Here is a 23,100-nt window from a genome sequence, read left to right on the forward strand (position 1 = left end):
TATTATCACATAACATATAATACTGGAGCATTCAAGTTCCTGCTGTACTTTACTTTATCTGTCCAGCAAGATAAGGCTATTTTAGCCACACACTAGAGGTCAGCAACAGCTGATCAGAAGTGACATATCTGGTAATAAAAGATAGCAAACAAAGGGATAAAGAAAAGAACCATACTGCAAGACACAAGATATGCATACCAGTGGTTTGCATGAAGTGACATTGATCTTTCTGCTACTAAATTCAGCAAAGTTTTTTAGTATGGTTTCATGAGGAAACAGAGCCTACACAATCGTAATCACTGCCCACCTGTCATTTTGGTCTTAAAAAGCTAAGACCAGCAGTGAGTTTCAATCAAATCTAACAGGAATAGGAGACTTGCATTTAGTTTTGTCACAAAACAAGTTGTGACAAATTGATGACACTCTGAGATGAATATATCCCAAGCGATGCAGCAATTCCAGCAGCCTAAGCCAGTTGTTGGTGCTGCTATCCCCACTCTCTTCCCTACGGCATGTTTGTGCCCATTTCTCCACATGGCTTAGATGAATTCTGAAGCAATTTCAGTCGTCCACTGGGTTAGCATGCGAATCTGACGATAAGACTGACAAAGCAAACAGAAATGGCTTAATGCAGGGTCAGACAAGCATGAGAGTTAGTTCAAATGAGGGAAGAGAAATGCAGCAACCAGCAGATCAACAGCTTAGAGTGGCATGGAACTACAGCCCAAGGCAAAGTTTGCAGCATCGGCCTTAACAGATCTCTTTTCTGTAGCTTTCTGGCTTATGATAGCAAGCTGTCAGAACATAAGCAGCTTGGAAGCAGGTATAGATTTTGTCTGACAAAATTAGTGGACATAAGAGAAGTGGATGAGGAATGGGGGAGAGTGCTGGAGGCAAGAAAGAAACAGGAAGAAGGGACAGGAGAGTGCTGGAGGCAAGAAAGAAACAGGGAGAAGGGACAGGCAAAATACTGGAGCTGTTGGGACAGAGAACACAAAACTCTAAGGGATCTTAAAAATATCAATAATTCTTCTACTCACAGAACACTTTATATATACAGAAAACTTTTATAACACCAACGAAATATAGCTGCCCCATCACAGAACATAATCACCATCTCACAAAAAAACAACCTATAAATCACACCAGAAATAGAATGTAGAATAGCTTTTGCCATTAACCTTACAAAGTGATTTCAGTATCATTGGATAAAACAGAACCTCAAAACTATCCAATATTCCTGCACAAATCTTACAAACATTAGAAAAATATTTCAAAACCTACTCAACAAAGTGACACTTGATTAGGTGTCGAAGCACTAGTTCTGAAATGGCAATCTGATATTTCTTCTTCTTGTAAGACTGGTGACCAGCTTGTTGGTTCAGGAGAATATACAAACACTAGCATCAGCTCAGCGAAGATGACAGACAAGCACAGCTCCTTTGATGCCCTGTCTCGAACTAGCACAAGACGACTGCACCTGTAGTTACTTCTGTGTAGCAGGCCTTTCAGGAGCAGACTACAGACTGATGGGTTCACACACAGAAACAGGAGAAATAACTAGTTTCTGTTTAATGCCATTCCTGCTACTTCAGAACCTTCTAGCAAAAAATATCTGGAAGTTCCTAAGTTTTGTACTGCTACTGACTGAAAAAGAGGTTCAAGAAGTTGCAAACGAAGCTGTAGTACCTGTTAAGTTTAGGTTATAATCCATTTTAGATAGTACTTACAAATATTTTACTGCCTGCATTTAATAGTAATATTTTGTTTTAATTTTATAGTTTTAAGACATTGCAATTTTGTAACAGAAAAGTGCTTATTGAGAATAGCTTGTGGCCCATTCACTTCCAGGCCCTGAGCAGGCTGCACTATCATAGACAAAGCCAGCAACCTGAATCAGGAATAGGAGCTGTATATGAACTCCTGAGCAGTTTACCACCTTGTGACATAAACAGATGCTGCAAAGATCAATTAACAGTTGCATGGCAGCTAATTCCATGGCATACAGATGGTTTAAAGTAACTACACTGGTTAACTCTAAGAGCGAAGTGGCTGTTTACCAGGTATCTCCTTCACTTAGCACTGTAAATCTTATACCTGAAATGAGGCAGACACTCTAGGAAAAGTAGAGCATGTCCTATGATAGTTAATTGTAGAACACAAAAGGGACAGATTCAGCTATTTATTAACTCATTCTCCATTTTACTGCCACAATTACTTTAATATAGCTTCAGATAAACCACACCCAGAGAAAAAAATCTTAGTATCTTAAAACAAGAAATGAGCAGAACTTGGATACACTTCAACAACAATCACAGTAAACAAAAGCTCTTGCTTAAGAACAAATTAAAACAATGGATTATGTGCACACAGCAGCAGCATGCTTCTTTTCAAGTGCCTGTTCTAGGATCCCTTCATCACTTCTTAGTACCCAAACAGTGATGGGAAGTGGAACTTGCGCTACAGTAGTTTTACCCTCTGGCTCTGAATTTCAAACCAGCAGCCTGAGTTGGTTGTCCAAATTCCTCTGCCTCCCTTAACAGCTTCCTCTTTATCTGGATGCTGCTCTGCAGTCACCTTCCCTAGGCAAAGCATTGCCAGAGCTTTGCTATTGTCCACCTTGGCCCAGCCATGCTTCCAACACCTCCCTTCCTTATATCAACGCTAGCGTTCATTTCACTGCTCAGCAAGCCAGAACAGCTCAGTGGCAAAGGTAACCTCTCCCTTCTCACTCGTAAGGTTATGCAATGAGCTGAACCAAGAAACAGACCCAGCATAAAACTACAGTCACCCAACACACTAGTATGTGCATGAGACTAGGGCTACAAAATATATAGAAAAGGGAAGGGTTGTTCTTTTCAGTAGCAGGCTGCACTTGTGGCAATTAAAAGCAGCTCTGGAACCATAGCACAGGTGATGATACAGCTGAGCCAGTTAAATGGCTTTTGCTAAGAGAGCTGACTTGCTTCCTTCTCCCCTTCCAGCTCCTGTGACTCTCTGTGAACAGGGCAAGGAAAGTTCAGTCATCAGCTGCAAAGTCAAAGGTGCACTACTATCAACACAAGGAAAACTTCCAGGCTTTTCTTACCACTAGACAAAACTCATCAGTGTTCCTTCCACTGATGTTTGTCTTAGAAAGCTGATCTAGCTCAAAACTAAAAAAGCCTTACTTTTTCACATAAGCACCACTACAGCCCAAGAAAGGTGACAGAGAAAAAGAACTGCAGTAGTAGTCATCCCAGTCTGGCTATCAAAACTGAATTCTGAAGACAAATATCTTTAGTTAATCTGCTAGCTGCCTCTGATGAGTAGACTCCCTCCTTCCCCCACAGTTCTACCTCCTTACTCAAAATGGCTCTTACACTTTTCCGACCATACCTACTATTTATTTGGTTTTGGTTTTTAAGCCATCTTTGTGAGCTGAACTGGCTCTCTGAAGGATGAGACAAGCACTGATGGTGACAGCTAAGAAGCAGAACTTCATAGCTGAGACAAGGAGTGGTAACCAGGCCCACCCATTTTGGCAGCAGATAAACATTGGATTAACTTGGCCATCTCACAGAACTATTTTTTTTTTGTTGTTGCTTCACAAGACAGGGTGATCAATCAGCTCACCACCCACAGAGACAAAGACCCACTCCCCCTTTGATATCTTGCTCTCACCAATCCCCCTAGGTCCAGTTTCCTCCTTTGAAAGTACTCCAGACCCCAGGCCAACTCAGCTGATTCAGCCACCAAGTAAAAAGTTAACCCCCAAAGTAGGTAGTTTTCCACTGCGTTAGCGGGTTGATTCAGCTCATGGTAGACTATGAAGGTCACCACAAGGTAAGGGAACAAAGACCTCTTCCTTTTACTTGTAATCAACTATGTCAGCTTGGATGCCCATGAAACCAAAGGCCCAATACCAAATGAGTGAAACAAACTTCCTGCTTCTCTTACCTCCCTGTAGAAAACAAACAAAAATAAATCTTTAAATAGGCTAAGGACAGTCTCAAACACCATAGATTTTAAAGCCAACTCAGATTTAAACCATGTAATTAAATAGTACAAATGTCAAGATATATACCTCTAACCTGGCTTATGAGGTACTTCTAGTTCTTTCTAGTAGTCTGCACAGCTTCCAGATGTTTCATAAGCCCTTTGCTTATCACAGCCCACAGCTCATTCCCTCTCTCCTTCCTTTCCAACCACAGCATCTTTATGCAACCCAACAAAGTGCAGTAATGACCCTTCACAGGCCTAAGCATAATGAGACATTAACCTAAAGCAAAGATTTTTCTTAACCTCTTTTAAACCAGATATCCGTTAATCAAAACTCTGTGATCAAATGGGAAAATTTTATTTAAATTAATAGGAAGGACAAACTACAAAATTTCAAAATGTCAGTTATAGAGCAAAGGGACTTCACATACCAATGTGAGCATGGACAAGAAGGGAAGAAAAATAACCTCCAAAATCCTTCACCATGACTACATAAGTTTGGGAAAAGTAATGTCATAAAAATGGCTTTTTAACTCTTTCAAAGATGATTCAGCTTCAATACTTAAATAAACATTGCTGTAAATTATTTACAACAGCATATCTGAAGCCAATGATATAAGTTTTCCCTCCTACATAAAAACTAGTGCAGATCTACAAACTGAAAGGAGCTGTTCATCTTTATCACATTTCATTTAGTATGGCACTATCCAACTGCTAACTGCAGGTTTTAAAAATAAATAAAAATTCTTTCCAAACAAAATTAAACTACATGAGTCTGTAAAAAACCTCTTTGTGTCCTGGATGATCACAAAAGACTTAGAAAACTGCCAGCCATTCATAATAAAATGGTTTTAGTCAAGGTTGGAGGGTGGGGTGGTGTTAGCGATTTTTTGTTGGGTTTTTTTTGGGGGGGTGGTGGTGATTGGGTTTTTTAAATTAAAGATTATAATTAGTATGAGGGTACACAGTAACAGTCTCATGAAACCATCTGTATGGGCATCTACTTACAGTTTGTTAATTCTAGTTAACTACTTCTAAGAGGCTAAAAAGATGTACTTATACAACACCTAATATCTCCTCTTTTAGGGGTGAAAGTAACTGAAAGGGTCCTAAAGTAAGATATAAGTAGTGCAGATCAGTACTCTGGTTTTCAGTATGAGCAAGTTCTCAAGCTATCATGAAGTGTTAACACCAGCTCTAGTGGGATGAAAACCTGTTTAGCCGAGAAGCATTGTTACATACTCGTAGAAAATAATGGCAAGAGGCTCTGGGCACGCACATTGCTAGGTAGTAACAGCTGCTGTTCCAGAACAAAGTGCAATGACACTAGAAACGTTTCAGAAGGAGGACTAAAAAATAAAGCCAATTCAGTTGTTTAATTCCAACATTTGCGAACCTCCTAGTTCAAGTGAAATGGTTTACTAGACAGCTTAGAGTGAGGAGAATTAGATCACCAAGCAATTATATGTTCTTCCATCATCTTCCCCTAATAAGAATAACTTTGAGATATTGTTGGTTTATAACCAGCAACTATCTGCTGAAATTGAAAGGCAAGTGAAAGTTCATTATGCAAGAAGCTCTGAGGGTTGCTGAACTAACACATTCAAGAAAAGCAGAAGACAGACCTGCTCATGCAACACTGATCATAAAGAGACATTTAGATGGGATACAACTGACAAGTTATGTTGGTGGCAAGAAATTGGACCACTGCAAAACTGGTATTTCAGGTATACTAAAGTTCAGCAGCATTCTCTGGTAGAATCTAGTAAATATACTCTAACATAAGAAAATCCTGTTTAATGCATATTAAATATTCTGGGGAAAAAAAAAAAAATCCAGCTCTAGTCCTCACAGAAATCTTATGTATCATTCCCAGTTTATTCCTATGTGGTACACTGCTGGTAACAAAAACATTTAAGCAGAAAACAAGATTTCACCATCACACAGAAAAACTTTTAAGAAAAAAAAGTGACAGACTTTCAGTCACCAACTGCCAAAACAGGCAATACTAGTGTGCTAAGAGTGTTCAGATCAAAGTCCATCTTGACTTCAACTGGTGGCCAAAAGCCAATGTGTAGGGAAGAGTGGAAGAACACACCAACTTCTGCCTGCAATCATCATGAAACAGACACTATCAGCCACAAGGCAAAGGTACAGCCCTAAGCAGAATGCACCACATATGCTTCTAAATGCATTTGCAAACTCCTATAATGTTTTGGAAATATCCAGATCAGAAGATTTTTCCTGGTTAACTCTCACAGCAGTCAGTATTCCATAATACTTGTATTTTTCCCTTAAAGATACCAACTCCATGAAATTCCACTGATACAATGTAAAAGCCACCCAGATTTATGGCAACGTTGTTTGAGTACCTGGAAGACAGCCATGCCATTTCAGGTCTCTCCCACAACAGAAAATTAAATACATCTTAAAACAGTTCTGACTAGATAGAAAAAAAACTTCTGTGTTTTTTTTTTTAATATATAAAATGTAACAACCAGAATAGAATCAATCCCATGTTCATAAAGCTACTGTGCCTGAAGTACCAGTGAAATAAAAAGTCACGGAATGTCAATGACCAATGAAGCAAGCAATGCAAGGGGACAAGAGCTGTTGAGCAAAAATCAGTCTTGCACAGTCAGTTTCTGTGGCTGTCATTTTTTAAGAGACTGAAATCATACTGAATTCCTGTGTTTAAGTAGATGAAAGCATGTGGAATCACAATTCAGAGAAGACACATGCAGGTGTCTTGTATAACTGCAAGGGGTTTTCGTTGGTTTGTTTATAGTTCGCATAACCCACTTTGTTTTGTAGTGCTGAAAAGGAAGAGGAGCTAAATGTTAACATCTGTCCTCAGCTGATGCTGTCTTACTTTTCTCCTACAGTTTGTTTACAACTAACTGCTGAGTCACCAGGCAGTTGATCCATTTCCAAAGACTCTAAATCAAGCCCCAGAGATAAATTTCTTGATCGCTATGAGGATTACATGGCCTGCAAGGCCATTGGCATATCTTCACTGGTCGGAATGCTGTGGCAGACCACCACTGGCACTGAACAGGACAATCCCAATCCACTCCTAATTTCCATCAGCAGAGCTGTGAGTTCAACTGCCTTGGTCTGAGGAACAGTAGTAACACCTAAACCATCACAGTCGTTTTGGCAACAAACAACTGTGCACAATATAAATTGGATCTTCAGTACTAGCTATATTAGAATACTTAAAAAAGCTCATAGGAGATCTAAATAAACGCAAAACCAACTTACCACTATTGGCATATTTAATTCACTTCAAGAATGATCGTTGCAGTAGTTTTAATTAGCTTCCTGTAACAACTATGAATAAAAGCCACAGGAATTTAAAAAAAAAAAAAAAAACCAACAAAAACCAAAAACACAGACAGACAATAAACTTGTGAGCTGTTTTCTCCTCTGTTTCCTTTTTCTGTCTCGCTCTTCCTATATTTGGCTCCTAGGCAGCTGAAACAACTTCAGAAGTGACCCACATCCACTCTGTATTTCACATTTCAAGCAACTTAAATGCAAAAATGCAGCACAGACGATTATACTGAGGATATTTCATTGTAAAAATCTAATCAGTATACAATCAATGTACCAAAGCCATTGTTTGCTGCTATCTCTACCACTTTTAATGATTATAGTTTTCAGAGATGCACCAGGATTGGCCACCTGTTCCGAATCCTGCACTACCATTTTGCATCACCCTGGGCAGACAAACTTCTTACTTCCCCTGAATCTGTGCAGGTAATCTCCTGTCCTCTGATTTAACGAGCTGTCCCTCACCTAAATACTTGAGAAAAATCAGAATTTTTGCTTATCATCTACAGCCTAATGCTTCCAACACCGTCATTATAGCTGTGATGCATTTCTTAATATTCATTTGTACTATAGCTGCTACTGCAGCAGCCTAAAAAAGCTTCCAGGGTTTAAATGTAGGTTTAAAAAAAGACAGAATCACATAGTAGTTTCATCCAGCGTATTTAACAACCTCACGTGTTATGCGACTGTAATGTATAATTATAGTCTAGCAACAGATAATTTGGTTCATAGGTACGAAGTACAATTATGCAGGTATCCTTAGAATAGCATGTAAAATGACAGCTGTGTCATCAAACTTATTAAAGAAGGCATTTATTCAGGTATGAGGAAAACAACAAGACAGACGCACAATACACAAGCACAGTAGTTAACTATGTTAGTTACCTTGTCCTGACAACAGTTTGATGAAAGTATGCTACTTATATCCACACTGTGCTGAGGAAGCACTGAATGTATTGGCAAAGGGGCTTCAAATAGCAATTCCTATCAGCATACCATTACATCTGCAGCATTCGCCAAGCATTATTATTTGTTACACAGCAGCCAATGACAAATTGAACACAGCAAGTTTTTAAAAAGTGGCAAGCAAATGGGTGAGGAAGAGACCACAGAAGCAACTTGAAGCATCTGGGAAAGCAGTGGTCAAGAAAAACAAATGAAAAAAAAAAACAGTCCCCGTAAAGGAGAAGGAAAGAGCCAGGGCTTTAGTTTTCCTTTGACAGCACGTCTCGACACAGTTTGCTACAGCACCTCCAGCCGGGGCTGGAGAGGGCATCCTTGCAGCCCGAGCCGAAGGTACCTCACAGCAGTGGTCTCGGTGGCCCCTCACCACAAAACTGCGGGACGTGCCACCTCTCCGGCCTCACTGCCGCGGGGATGCAAGTAAAGGGCACTGCCCAGGTGCAAGTTTTGCAGTGACAGCGCCTTCTCCCCCACCGCCCCCCCGCTCGGATGCCGCAGCCAGGGGCGTGACACAGCCCGACCTGCCCCGCGGCCTGTCAGCCGGGCCCGGAGGCGGCTGTCAGGCTTCCGGGCCTGGCGGCGGGGCCCAAGGCCGCCGGGCGCGGAGCCGCCGAGAGGCAGGCCGAGGCCCCGGGCGGGGCCCAGCGCAGAGGCGGAGGGGGGGGGGGAGCCGCCTCTTCGCGCAGGGCCACCACGTCGACGACGCCAGCACTGCGGAAATGGGAGCGGGGAGCCGGGCCCTGCTCTCCGCTCCGCTCCGCTCCGCCCGCCCCCCGCTCTCCCGAGGCGGCCTGGCCTCGCCTCCCCGCCCCCGCCGCTTACCTGTGTCCCCGATGATGATATACTTGAAGAGATAAGCGTAGGCCATGGCCGCCCGCTCCCCGGCTCGCCGGCTCCCGCTCGCTCCTTCCTGACGCCCGCGCTCTGCCCCCGCCCCCGCTGTCAGGGCTCGCGCTGCGGAGAGGTGCAAACGGTTAACGGCCGCCGGGCGGCGGCCCGCTCCCGCCGGGCGCCTCCGCGGGCAACCGCTCGCTCGCTCGCTCCTACCTCCGCCGGCGGGCTCGCTGGGTCGCTGACTGCCCTCCCGCCGCTCCCCGAAGCGCCGGGGAAGGCAGACGCGGCGGCGGCGGGAAGAGCGGGCGGCGAGAACAATAACAGGCGCCGAGCGGCCCCGGAGCCCTCCGGCAACGTCACGCGCCCACCTCCTCGCTCCGCTCCGCTCCGCCCCGCCCCCGACCCGGAAGTGCTGAGCTAGCGGCTGGCCCGGGGCGCGCCGCCGCCGCCACCGCCTCCCGCCGGCGTGGGGGCGGGGCTCCGCGGGCGGCCCCGCCCCGCCCCCGCCGCGCCGCGGGGCTGAGGGGAGGCGGCGGCTCGGGGCCGGGGTTCTCCTCGGGGCGGGTGTCGTGGCGGCGGGCGCTCGCTCTCCCCCGCCGCGGGGAGGGGGAGAAGGCCGCCTTGCGGGGAGAGGCGGGGGACAGGGGAACGGAGGCGATCGGGCCTCTGTTAGGCGCCGCTGAGCCCCCGGTTTGCACCGGGGCCGGGGGTGCCGAAGTACGGGGCGGGCGGCTGAAGCGCTTAAAGGCCGTTTTCTGGCGGAGAGGATCCGGGGCCAAATGCTTGCGCTGAGACTGCGAAGCCAGCTCGGAGCCAGGGAAGCCTCTAAGCGCAAACGCCGGCGAGCAGTTCTGTACAAGCTTGGTTTCATCGCTTACCAGACTCGAGTTGTGGCTCGGAGAGGGTTTTTTCTTTCCCGTTGCTGTCCTTCCTCACTGAAGTGGAAGCAGTGAGCCAGGAAGGTAGCCTAAGTTCGCAGCTACCGTTCAGGATTTTCTGCTTAGAGCTCACAAACGGACTGGTGAGTTGGAAGAACTTGAAGGTCTTCCTTAGTCCAGGCTGCCTCACGAAGTGTCCCGTGTACCCAGACCTTTGGCCCTGGAGCAGTCAAAGGTAGCTCGGCTCACCGGTCGGTTCCACGCCGAGGGTACGTCAGGCGCCCAGCAATGGTGATGTGGTAGGACACTGGTCGGGCGCTAAGGCCGATGATGCTTTAGGGTGCCCTTCAGCTCAGCTGCTTGTTGACTGTGAATCGGTGGGACTGTTGAAAAGCCATTGGCATTTTCTTCATCTGAGCTCGCAGGTCTGCCATTCCGGCTGTACCAGTCTGGTAGCTTTTAGCTTTATAGAGGTTTTTTATTTGTGGAGCGTCAGGTCAACAACTTGGACAACATTGAATTAACACCAGTTCTAACAGGTGTGCATCTAACTTACTTGTAAAAACCTTCAATAAAGCTGATTGTGCCCAATCCTCTCTCCATATTTCATGACCTGAAAACCAAAATTAAGCTTATTCTTTTTTTTATTGTCCTCTTCCCTCTGGACATGCAAAAAAAATGATATCTATAAGGAGAAAGGAGCTTCTTTATATATTATAAACGTTATATCTACCTTTTCCACATGAAAAAAAATCATGTTTTCCATGATCCCTTGTCAGTCATTTTTCTCCTCTTTTTTTTTTCCCCTCCTCCATGCTTCTCCCAGTTTCTCAACATTATTTGTAAAGTGTGGAGTCCAAAATAGCAGTTCAAAAGAGTCATATGAGTATCTCTAGTCTTGCTCCTTTCTGAATGTGATTTGTTTTCTTTTTTTTTCAACAGCATCTGAATTTTATTCTTCATTCTAGATTGCTATTCTAGATGGCTACTACCCAATGTATCTATATGTTTGGTATCTCTTTATTAAGCACTGTTTTTCCCTTTGCTAAATTTCAGTAGTTTTGATCAGGGCCACTCAGTTTGTCAAACATTTGATTTTTTTCTTTTTATTCCATCTCAGCCATTTTGTTACCCAGGTTATTCATAAGAATACTGAATAGGTCTTCCCTGGACAGGACAGAGCGTTGGAAAGCGGCATGTGAAATTTTCTCCTGCTTTAAAAACCCTTTACACACGGAAGAAAGCCACTTTCCCATTATTTTATGTACAAGAAGTGAAGTTTCAATATAAATCTTTGTTAATTAACAATTCCTATGCAGAATGAGTTTTCTCAGAAAAACAGGGGTTTGCCTTGTTTCCTATGGAGGTTAAGGTTCTGTTTTCACATATCCGTCTATGGGGGAGGTCTGCCTCTATGTTCCCTGTCCTAATAATGATTATGAAAGCTGGCATTTGGATGGAGTAGAGTACCTTGGCTGAAGGAAAAGCTGCACTTGGGGTCAGCGGTTAAACCCAATCAAGAATTCACACTAAAACAAGTTTTCCTAAGTGCTCCCTCTATAGGTGAGCCCTTCAGCTGGCGTTCACGCTCTTCACAAGGGTTTGTGTGACCTCAACCACAGGAAACAAAGCTGCAGGAAACCAGGCTGCAAGCAGGTAAGATTTCATCCAGTACAAGTGAGGGCTGCTGCTAATAGAGATGGGGCAGCTCTGCCCCCACTTACCTGCTCTTGGACCTTCCCTTGTTCTGGCACTACGAGAGTCGTCTGCTGGATCGGGGAACTGGAGTAGCTAAGCTTTAATTTTTCTATATTAGCTTTCAGGCAAATCCATTCTTGTCCCACAGCCACACAAACTATACTTTTGTGTGCTTTGACATGCTTTTGTATGTTTTTGACAGCTTTGCCAGATGGATCAGACCTCTGCCCAGCAGTCCTCACTTCTCAAAGAGGGTCCCATGGATGTGAAGAAGGCTAAAGCCCATTCTGTTACACCAGTCACACTGACAGGTATTGACTCAGTCTCCTCTCCTACAGGACCCTCTCCCTTGGCTGTAATGGGAAATACGAAGGAGAACTGTGTGGGCTTCTGCGTCCTTCACCTTCTCCTCCAGAGCCCTGCAGTCACTCATGACATGCTCCAAATCTCCGCTGGTACTATCAGATATTCCTACACGGTTGAGCCACAAAGGGTGTTACTCTGAGGGCTGGTCAAGCCTTGGCAATCTCTCCTCAACATCCCAGGGTAATAAGTTTCAAGTGTATTTGATGGGGACAGACTTTTTAATAGGGCCTGTAGCGACAGGACAAGGGGTAATGGTTTTAAACTAAAAGAAGGTAGATTCAGACTACATATAAGGAAGAAATTTTTTACGATGAGGGTGGTGAAACAGTGGAACAGGTTGCCCAGAGAGGTGGTAGGTGCCCTATCCCTGGAAGCATTCAAGGTCAGGTTGGATGGGGCTCTGAGCAACCTGATGTGGTTGAAGATGTCCCTGCTCATTGCAGGGAGGTTGGACTGGATGACCTTTAAAGGTCCCTTCCAACCCAAACCATTCTGTGGTGCTATGATTCTGTGATTCTGTTTACCTCACTGATGGAATTTGGTCACTTAGTTTCCAAACTATGTGATCGTCTAGATTTCAGGTTTGACACAAGCAAAATTGGCCTGGCGTGATTGAATTAAATCTGATCAGAAAAGGGAATTTCCTTTTTCTAAAAGTGCAGATTGCTGATGGGGAGAAAATACAGACACTGCAGAATTTCCAGTGAAATGAGTGGGTATCTTTACTACCACTGCTTAGCCATCGAACAGCCTGCTGATGTGACTGGCAGTTCAGAGAGAAGGCAGCCCTACCTGTTTCTGCTCTGGCAGCCTGGTAAGTCAGACAGGTAACCAGCTTGCAGGTGACCCATGTGGCAGGGCTATGCTATGCTGACTGGCTCTGTGGCTGTTCAGCGTGGCTCAGCAGCTACACAGTAAACAGATAGCCAGGCCTCTTCTAGTTAGCCAGGCAGCTGGCGGTGCTGGAGAAGCTTTGCATGTGCACATCTGTGGAGTATTTCAGTCACTTGTGATGCTACTGTTGGGATATTTTTGGAATCAGTGTTTGCTAGAGGCTTGCAAGGATAACATGCGAGAATTTGTTGCTTGTGCTATCCCATGGTAAATACAAACTAATTTGCTGCTGGATAAGAGACTATATACCTAAGTTATTGAGTGTTATCATCTGTTCTGCAAATCTGAGATGCCTCCAACTAGAGATTAAATTATTTTCCTCCAAGTTATGTTTAACATACATTTGTTTAAATGTTATTAAGAGGCATGTAGGTAAATAGGTAATGTATTTTTAAAAAATTTTTACCTCTCACCTGTCTAAATTTCTGTTTTCCGGAGAAATGCATATCTTCTTCTGTTAAGCATTAGTACTTTAACATAAGGCTACCATGGACTCAGTCTCACTTATTAAAAAAATTATTAGCCAGGAGATATAAAAGAAGCAGTGGTTATTCAATATTGAAACATAATGCTTGCAGAAGGTTGCTTTGCTTTGGTTTTTTGTTAATGTTCTCTTGAATAATACATGTTACCTGTTAGTGATTTTATATAACATGCTCTTTAGAAATATGATGAAATATTTCACTAAGAAGACAGTATTAGGATAATATTCTGGCAAATTTGATACACTTGAGAAAACTAGAGTTTGCTCTTTTTTCTGGGTCACTCAGTTTTTCCCTAAATTTCCATCACTTATCACTGTGCAAACTCACTTGGGGTTTATAGCAAAGCCTTAGGCTTTGCAGGATCCTTACCACTAACAGTACTGTTTAGGAAAGAGCCATGGAGACATCCAAAGCTTCAGGTGCTCTGCAGAGCAAAGCATTAGACGGGAATTTTTTACGGAAACTAAAACACAAAAGCGGAACCCTAGCGTAATATTTGAATACAACCACACTTCAATTATAATTTGCATTGTATAATCATTTAACTGTTAGAAGTCAATCTCTACCCGCTTTTCAGTTTAGCTTAAAATTTTTGAAATCATGCCTTTGTGCTGTTAAATTATTTATACAGATGCTGAGTAGGAAATGTTATTTCCTGGTGCCTGGCTTTATAATCTGTATGTATGTACTTTTCCTGAAAGTTTATTGTATGCTACAGTTTATCTTATTTATGAATTTTATTTAATAATTTTTAGAAGATTAGATTTGTATTTTACTGTCCTGGTTTCAGCTGGGATAGAGTTAATTGTCTTCCTAGTAGCTGGTACGGTGCTATGTTTTGAGTTCAGTATGTGAAGAATGTTGATAACACTGATGTTTTCAGTTGTTGCTAAGTAGTGTTTAGTCTAAAGTCAAGGATTTTTCAGCTTCTCATGCCCAGCCAGCAAGAAAGCTGGAGGGACACAACAAGTTGGCACAGGACACAGCCAGGGCAGCTGACCCAAACTTGCCAACAGGGTATTCCATACCATGTGATGTCATGTCCAGTATATCAACTGGGGGGAGTGGGGGCGGGGGATTGCCATTCGGGGACTAGCTGGGTGTCGGTCGGCGGGTGGTGAGCAATTGCACTGCGCATCATTTGTACATTCCAATCCTTTTATTATTGCTGTTGTCATTTTATTAGTGTTATTATCATTATTAGTTTCTTCTTTTCTGTTCTATTAAACCGTTCTTATCTCAACCCACGAGTTTTACTTCTTTTCCCGATTTTCTCCCCCATCCCACTGGGTGGGGGGGGGAGTGAGTGACTGGCTGCATGGTGCTTAGTTGCTGGCTGGGGTTAAACCACAACATTTACCTAAGTAACAAGGCAATATAGAGCATATTTTATTTATTATAAATGTTGAGAATGGGACCCCACCTCATGTGGAAATACACAGAGCAGATCCTGCAGGAAGGCGGTCAAATGTATATAAATCTCAATGAAGATCTGCCTTTGGAAAGAGAATTTCTGGGTACCTGTTAAGCATAAAAAGTGAACAGCCCCTTGTCAGCTGTTCTAGTTTTTCCTTTATTTATAGAAGATCTAGGATATTTTGAGGTCTTACAAATTCCATCATAGAATCCGTTTTAGATGTTATTAACATTAGGGACTATAGGGACAACCTGGCCTATTGATAAATCCTCTGAAATGATCATAAAATAATCATTATGTTAATGGCATAGAGAAAGATTTGTCAACTGATCAGTGTAGTACCTCCTCCTTCCAATCTAGGATTTTAAGAATCTAGTACTTTGGTTTTAGGTTCATAGCACTTTTCCCTGTCCCAAACTTGTAAGCCGAAGTAATGGTAGAAGCCCATGTAATGTCTTTGATGTGCAGCATCAAGCAGTGGTATTTACTAACGTTTTATTTTGTTGGTGGTGAAATTATAATTTACTTTCATAGTGGATTATCAGAACCACCACCCATGCTGCATTCTTTTTTTTTTTTTTTAACTTTCTCTTTAATATGAGTTAGATGGCATTTATTTATTTAGTTAGTTAGTTAGTTGGTTAGTTAGTTAGGTTATTTCTCTTGCAAAATTGGCATATCATTTGTTACGTCTGTTTTTACAAGCATCTTGCATGTTTAGATACATCCTTGAGATGTGGGAACAGTTCTCATTTGCAGCCAGAGAGCTGCTGAAGTTGCTTGTATTGACATTTAAATTTGCTGGTGCCATGTTTCTGAAAGAAATCCTGAAATTACCTTTTGGTTTCTGACCCACTCATTGATGAGTGTCTCTTATGTGAAGTGTCCCAACCCACACGCTGGACTTTATAGCCGAGTCCAGTGATGAAATTCCTTTTTTCCCTCCAGTTGCAGGGCTTGGGGATACTTGATGTTGGCAATTTGAGGTTCTCATTCATTGTTTGTGTTTGGTTTCATTTTGTGACAGGGGCATTTGGAAGCATCAGCAGGGGCTCAGATGTATTTGGTCTCTTTACCTCCTGTGGATAGAAATCTGTGTTCCCCTCCTCTGGTCAGTCTGACAGATTGTTGTATATCTTGAATGGGTGATTTCATACATACTTACTGTTTGCACAGAAAGAAGGGAGTAAATTAGTCTTTTAATTCCCAATCCTTCATCCCTTGGGCTTCATAATAGGATTCTCACTTGTGGAGCTAGAATATAGGCTTGTCGTCCATGTTTTTTTAATCTTTGCCTTCAAGAAAGTTAACATGGCTTAACATCTGAATGATGTAAACCTTTACACACTGACTGGTTTGCTAGGTATGTAATTCATGACATAGCAAACACATTAGGATCTCTATTTTTTCACACTATTTAGGCCCAGAGTGTGGGAAGCAGCAGAGGCTGTATACACAGAGAACAACGGGACGAGGAGGGGCAGAGCAGCAGGTATCTGCTGGACTCTGGTATGGATGGTCTGGAGCAAAGAAATGAAAATGCTTAGACATTCCCACACAGGTATGAGGAGAGTGAGTGCAGGTAACAGAAAGAGTAGTGGTCTCTGGGCTGGGAGAAGTTGGGGATTGGAATGAGAGAGGATCTGGGGCAATATGAGAAGAAATACCTCCAGTGAGAAGTAGGATAAGAGGACTGGAAGACCAGGGGTTTTCAGGCCAAAGAGCTGAGAAATTAAAATTTTGGAGCGGAGAAGTGGGAAACTGGAGACTGGGCTTCTGAGTAGAGTACCTAGAAATATGTGCCTATGAAGGATGTGCAACTTGGGCTCTGAGGGTCCTAGTCCAGGCAGCTTTGGCTAGGATTTCAGCTAACACCTGGAACATATGCACAGAGGCTGTTTCCCCGCCCTCTTCTGTAGCTTCTGTTTTTCTTTCAGAAATACAGAAATTTTACTAATACCAATTTGTATACTTTTAAAAGACCCAAGCTAAGTTACATTGTTGCTTTTGAGCTGGTGAAAAAACATTTGGAAATTAGTTTCTTTTTTAAAGCTTTTATTTAGAGTAGTAGTGTATTTAACTAACAGCTTTAGTTAAATGCTATTAGCTAAATGCTAAAAATAAAAGTAATGCATTATGAAAGACACCATGTTTTTCTGATCACTATAGTTATTGAATGTTTTATTCCAGATCAGCTACATTGATAAATAATCTTGCGGAATGAAAAATTCAGTTTTAATAGCATTCTTTTTTTCAAAAGATAATCTTGAGACTACATTTTCAAGCCAGTGCAACAAAAAGTAAAAGTATAGTTCTTCAGTTTCCCAGCTGTATTCATATTTTAGGTTTTTGCACCCGTGGAAATATTTACATGACCTCTGCTTTATCCCTGTTTATTTACTAATGGCCTTTGCCACTGTTATCACTGCACCCTATTTTTCCTTGCAAATAACCTTGTTTTTCACTGCCTTGACATAAAAATAAACAGTTTGATAAAACAGCAAGTGATAAATTTTAATACACTTTTCCCATAAAAACTGGGAAAACAAAAGGATCCTTGAAATAACCTTGAAATGGCTAACAAACCAACTGAAAAGATATGTTGATTTTTTTTTTTGTATTCTCAGGAGCATTAGAAAATGTCTGCTTGTGTAACAAGAAGCACAAAAGCATGGAGTATTAGTGCTACACAGACAACGTCAGAGATCCATGCAGAAGTGTGCTTAAACTGGCATAAAGGCAAATTTTCAAGTTTTTTTTACTTTAGAGGCAGAGTTTTTCCTAATTTTATTTAGGTCTCTTTTTGAAATTGTTTTGGCAATGGTTTGATAAAGAGGAAATGGAAGGTAAATAAAGTTACCGCACAGGCTCACAGGAAGTGAAAATTATGAAAACTTCCTGTTTACTCATAGCAAGAAGTGAGACAACTTTAAGGAAACTGGTTTACTTAAAAAGGAATAGGAGTAGGCAAGACTGGTCACATTTTTTTCAAATTGAAAATATTTTGGTCTGAAAAGGTTAAAAAGAAGCTTTTTAAAAAAAAAAATAAAACAACCCACCACCAAACTTCTTTTTTTTCAAATTTTTTTCTTCTTTTTCTCTTCTAATAGTGGTGATTTTTTTCTTTTTCAGACACCTCCATTGATGCCTTTGGTGGCTATAGAAAGTAAGGAACTGTCTAAGACTCTGGAAGTCAGCAGAGTTGCTAAAGGATTTGAGTTGAGGAAATCTTAGTGTCAGCACCGCAGAAATGATCTTCTTCCAGCAAGATATTAGCAGATAACCTACCCTACATTTTTGTCTAAAAGCACATTAGTTAAACTTCATTAAACCTTTCTTCCAGAATTAATTTGGCATAGCTTAATTTACTTTTGAGTTTAAGGCCACTTCAGATTAAGAGTAGTTTCATTCTGAGTAAGCGTCCGCACAGGAATTTAGTTAATCCACATCAAATTAATTCTGATTTATATACTTGAATACACTCTGTTGACAGGCTCAGTGTTAACAGGACAGCTAGCAGCCGATCCAAACACACAGTGAGCGACCATTCCCTAATAGCAATGTCTGGTAATTCTAGTGAAAATGCTTGTAGCTAAACCGTAGGTAAAATGATGTTAAAAGGCTTTAAGTTCCTACTGAAATAATTTAAAATTTATCAAACCAAAATAGCACAAAACTAGAGGTTTATTTCTCTTTTAAGTACTTCTTCATTGTGCATTCCATTGAATAAGCTTCATCTTAAGTATTTTAAATTAGAAGATGTTTTACTTTAACAAATACATATGTAGACTCCTTTCGTATTCAGCCTTTGTGGATGTAGAAGGCAAAACATGCTTCTGCATGTATTTTCCTTCATTTAACAGTAATTTTCAGAACTCCAGCGTTCTTAAGGTTATTTCAGCAGTTTCCCTCACTTGTCTTCAGGCTGCGAAGGTCACACCAAAGCTGTTATTGCCCATATGAGCTGTGCCATCATAGCCTTACATCGTAAGCTAGAAAGTCTTTAATTTCACAGATCAGAAGGTGGCCAAGTGTTAAGTTTTTTCTCATCATTCAGGTTCCTATATCCATTCACACACTGTCTGAGAAAGGTAAACAGTACCTCCTAGAAAGGCAAAAACCCCAAGATAATGAATTGTAATATGGCAACATCCCCCACCCCGTCAGCTTGCATTCATTTCAGACAGCAAATTATTAGGTGTTCAACTTCTACATGTTTATTGAGAATATCTTGTTGCTCTGATCATGGGATATCAAGTAGTACAAAATTTTGGATGTCAAGGATTCTGTCTTATGTTTCATGGCAATAATTATAGGAGGAAAGTAATTCTTCTGGTTCCAAGATGCTGTTTATTTTTCATCAGATTTCTCTTTGGCGGAGAGTTTCTTCTTTTATACTTCTACAGTTTACTGCTATACCACTTAAAAAGGGGGTTTTTCAATTATTTCTAGTCCACAAATGGAAAGAAGAGTTGTATCGCATCTTGACTTAAGGAGGCTCTTGTCTGCTAAAACTTAAATTCAGATGATATCACTAGCCACTGTAATTCCATCTTTTTTAATAGTGAAGCTTGTTTAGTTTTACAGCCTTCATGTTATCATAATTACTTAGCATAGAAAATGCTTGCAGTTTGCAGCAGTGCTGAGCCTTCATCACCATAAGGCTTGCCCTGTGGTATGTTGACAGTCCTCTTCTCCAAGGCCTTTTCTTATTTAGCATTTTTTTCCTGCTATGTTTCTCAATCCTATTTGTATTTTCTTCAGAATGATCTTTCTTTATTTTATGTCGTCAAAAAATACATGAAAATTGACAAAATTACCTTCTGGGTAACAATTTCAGTCATGGTATTTTTTCCCATGTTTTCAAAAGGTAAGATGACCAGTATCTTTGCAGAACTCCTTGGTACTGTAGGAAAAAAATACGCAGTATATAGTACCCCTAGTATGAGCACAGAGTAGTCCACAAACTATGAAAAGTAATTTAGTGATTCAGAAATAAAACAGAACTTGCTCCTTTTAGGAAATCATCAGCCCTGTAACAACTGGCTAAGGTGATATAACAACAGAGTCAGCATGGTAGCTTATGCCCAGTGGGGACTGGGAGCCTACTCCTAGTACTACTTCTACTAGTTTTCTTTGACAGAGGCAATGGAGGAGCATACAGGGAAGAGCCTAAATTAATTTTTCCATGAGCAACAGTAATGTGGAAGTTTTCCATAGTTCTTCTTGCCATGTACCTCAACCCAGCTGCATGATGGGGAAAAGCAGAACTGTCCCTGACAAAAAGAGAGGAGGATACAGCATAAATTCTTTCTGCATTAGCAGTCAGGCCATAGCCATCCTGTCTATTGTGTATACTCTGTGTAACATAGAGTTAATCAGTCTTTACTTACTCGCTAAATGGGGTGCTTCCATGGTGCATCAGACTTAACTATGCTGAAGGTATGCAATAAAGTTATGCCATGTATTGGGAATGCAACTTGTCTTGGCACAGAAAGAAACGAAACAGCCAACCTTCCCAGAAAGGTATGGCAGCACTAATATAATTCACGTGAGTTAGACTAAATAGAGATCAAAGTATTTGTATCCTGATAACTCAAAGCAAAGTATTAAAACAGTTCCCTTAAGTGAAAGCAATGAAAATGTATAGTTCCTCTAGTATAATGTCAGTTGAAGCAAAGAGAAAACACAGAGAAAAGTTTATGACAATTTTAATACTAATGTCTAACAAAAATGAAGGAAATGATGCAATATCCAGTTTAAGTAGTGCAATGTCACATATAAAATAAAAACAACTCTTTTGGAAAAAATATGTTGATTACTGTAGACAATGAAAGGAAGAAGAGAAGAGAAAGAAAACGGAAAGGTAAGTACAGATCAATTATACAAATGGACTGGTTTCTAGAACAAACAGGCCATACAGAGATTCATAGGCTTGTTAACATTTCCTAGTAAATTCATCCCTAATTTGTCTGTATTAAGCCTGCTTCTCTTTCCAGTTTTACTGGAAAGAAAAATTGTAATTGGGACTTTTTGGAGCATGAACTGGTTGGGTTTGCTGAACATTCCATCTACTCTGTGGCTCATTCTTTCAGGTTTCATCTTAATAAGTTGAATTTTCTGTCAGTAATTTGCATTTGAATTATGAAAAATTACTGAAGATTTCATTGTACTTTCTTACATGAAAATTTTGCTATAATGACAACAGGCATGTATATTTTGTTTTACATAAGTCAATTTAGAACATGGAATTGTCCCATTGTTTGGAATAGTTCAGTAGTTCAGCTTTACAAGGGCTAAGTTCATGAGTGTCTCTTAAAACATGCAAACATTTTATCCTACACCTCAGATAAAGATCAAATAGGTTTAAATACCATACTTGCAGTAAGCAGATGTTTGACTTTATGTTGTGAGTTGAGTAAATTCCATGCATTTTTGTATATATAAGTTGGGGTCTGCCTTTTCTGCCAAAGAGAATTACAGAGGTCTAACTGATGCTTAGTAATGCATGTGATCTACCTGAGTTTTAGAGAAAAGTAGACATGAACAGGTAAACCAGCCAGTAAGAAATAGTGCTTTGCTGAGCCTTATTTTAAGGTAATTATCTTGATCAGAATTGAAATTCTGTTAATTCTGTCTATTGAATGGGAAAAAGTGAAATGACAAATTTAACTCTCATGAGTGCAGTTCTGTGAGGGTAAAAATACATTACCTATTATATGTTTATTCAGAACAAATTACTGTGGTTAGTATCATATTTGATAAACAGAAATTATATAAATCCGAAGAAAGCTGTGACTCAGTATACATGCTGGTTTATATTTAGGGTAAACGTGAAACAAAATGATGTGCTCGAGAGGATTCAAAGCACTTTGACCAAAGTACTGCCACAGACTGGAAGACATAGAAGGTGTATCTCTGTGGCATTAAAACACTTTGGAAATGTACATGTTGTGTATCGGGAATAAATGGGAAAACAACATTATTTCAGAATTTTAGTATCTTTAAAATTGACACAAAGAAAGATATACTCATCGTTCCTCAAACCTCCTTCAAATCATATGCATGAAGCACTAGATGTTACTATTAAAACTGTAACTATGCTTTCCAGGAAATAAATACAGGTGTCTGCAGTAAAGGTTCCCTGACTTAATTTTGTCATGTGTATTATCTTCTTTATTTATGAGAAAATCTTTTCTTCTGTCAGAAAACATATACAGTCCTTATCGTGCTCTTTTGGAAATACCCAGTTAACTGTATCTGGTATTTCTTTGTATTCTGCCTCTAATTTTCAGTACTATTTAAGAAAAAGCATTTTCAGTATTACAGTAATACGTCTTACAAACTGTTGCCTCTTCATGGATGAAGTAGTAGGTGGTGCAATAAAGATAAACTTAACATCATGGAGAACACATTGCGGAAAACAAGAAGCACATTGTGAATGAAAAACCTTAAAAAGTGACCAAGGGGCATCGGCCCGAGGACTTCAGATTTCTGTTACGGCTGATGAACTTGGCTCAGAGTGTATTTAGCATGTCTTGAACTTAGACTACTGACTAAGAATCTGAACCTATTAAAGTAAATCAGGTAAGCCCCTGGCAAATTTCCCCAGATACTGAAACAAGACCAGATTTTAGACTTGAGTTGAACAGTTTAAATTCTTTGTCAAACAATAACAGTCTTTGCATCTGACACTGACTGGGGAACCATTGCTGAAAGGAAGGCAGTACAAGGGCAAACATAATCTCTCATCAGAGAAGGCTGCCTTGTGGAAGAGGAAATGAGTGCTCCACAGCCCTCTTCCAACGGTGGAACAAGGTCAGCAACAGTTTCTCAGTCCTTTTTCCCCAAGACAGAATTGTGGAAGGGGAGTGGAAGCTTGGTACAATACATCTGTTACGAATGAGAAGAGCAGAATGAGAAAGGAAGGAGACCGTAAGAATCATTTAAGTGCATAAGAAATTGCAAACCTAAGAAAAAGCCTTTTTCTCGAGAGTTGCTAGTAACCACAGGAAACAGGAGCTACTGGAATCAGAGTGTGATGGTCCATGCTAGTAGAGTCTTCCTCTAAGTAGCAGGCTTTGCCAAGATTTGAAGTATGGAAAAGACACTTCGCTGAATAATTTAGCTCCTTTAACTGCATAGTGGCATGCAAACATTTCCTAGAGCTGCAGTTACTCCAGGAAGGTTAAGAATAGGCTATGGAGTAGTTTACATGATAGCAATCTCCACTGAGAAACAAAGGAGA

At 41.1% G+C, this 23,100-nt stretch overlaps 1 protein-coding gene and 1 long non-coding RNA gene across 2 annotated transcripts in view; one reads left to right on the top strand and one right to left on the bottom strand.

Moving 5' to 3' along the window:
• RAB2A (RAB2A, member RAS oncogene family) overlaps window positions 1-9,524 on the bottom strand; it is a 46,437-nt gene extending 36,913 nt beyond the window's left edge. Inside the window, exons 1-2 of the mRNA XM_030011317.1 lie at window positions 9,328-9,524; window positions 9,103-9,234 (exon numbers count right to left, since the gene is read on the bottom strand). Coding sequence (XP_029867177.1) covers window positions 9,103-9,148 — 46 coding nt within the window. The 5' untranslated portion in view covers window positions 9,149-9,234; window positions 9,328-9,524. The remainder of the gene's footprint in view (window positions 1-9,102; window positions 9,235-9,327) is intronic.
• A 97-nt stretch (window positions 9,525-9,621) lies between these two features.
• Window positions 9,622-22,578, top strand: LOC115340717. The gene is made up of 7 exons (XR_005932255.1): window positions 9,622-10,135; window positions 10,819-11,648; window positions 11,893-12,001; window positions 12,631-12,870; window positions 15,880-15,963; window positions 22,227-22,439; window positions 22,532-22,578. It is a non-coding gene; the product is annotated as an uncharacterized LOC115340717 (long non-coding RNA).
• The last annotated feature ends 522 nt before the right edge of the window (window positions 22,579-23,100 follow it).

Source organism: Aquila chrysaetos, chromosome 4 (genome assembly GCF_900496995.4).
Source record: "Aquila chrysaetos chrysaetos chromosome 4, bAquChr1.4, whole genome shotgun sequence".
NCBI lineage: Eukaryota > Metazoa > Chordata > Aves > Accipitriformes > Accipitridae > Aquila > Aquila chrysaetos.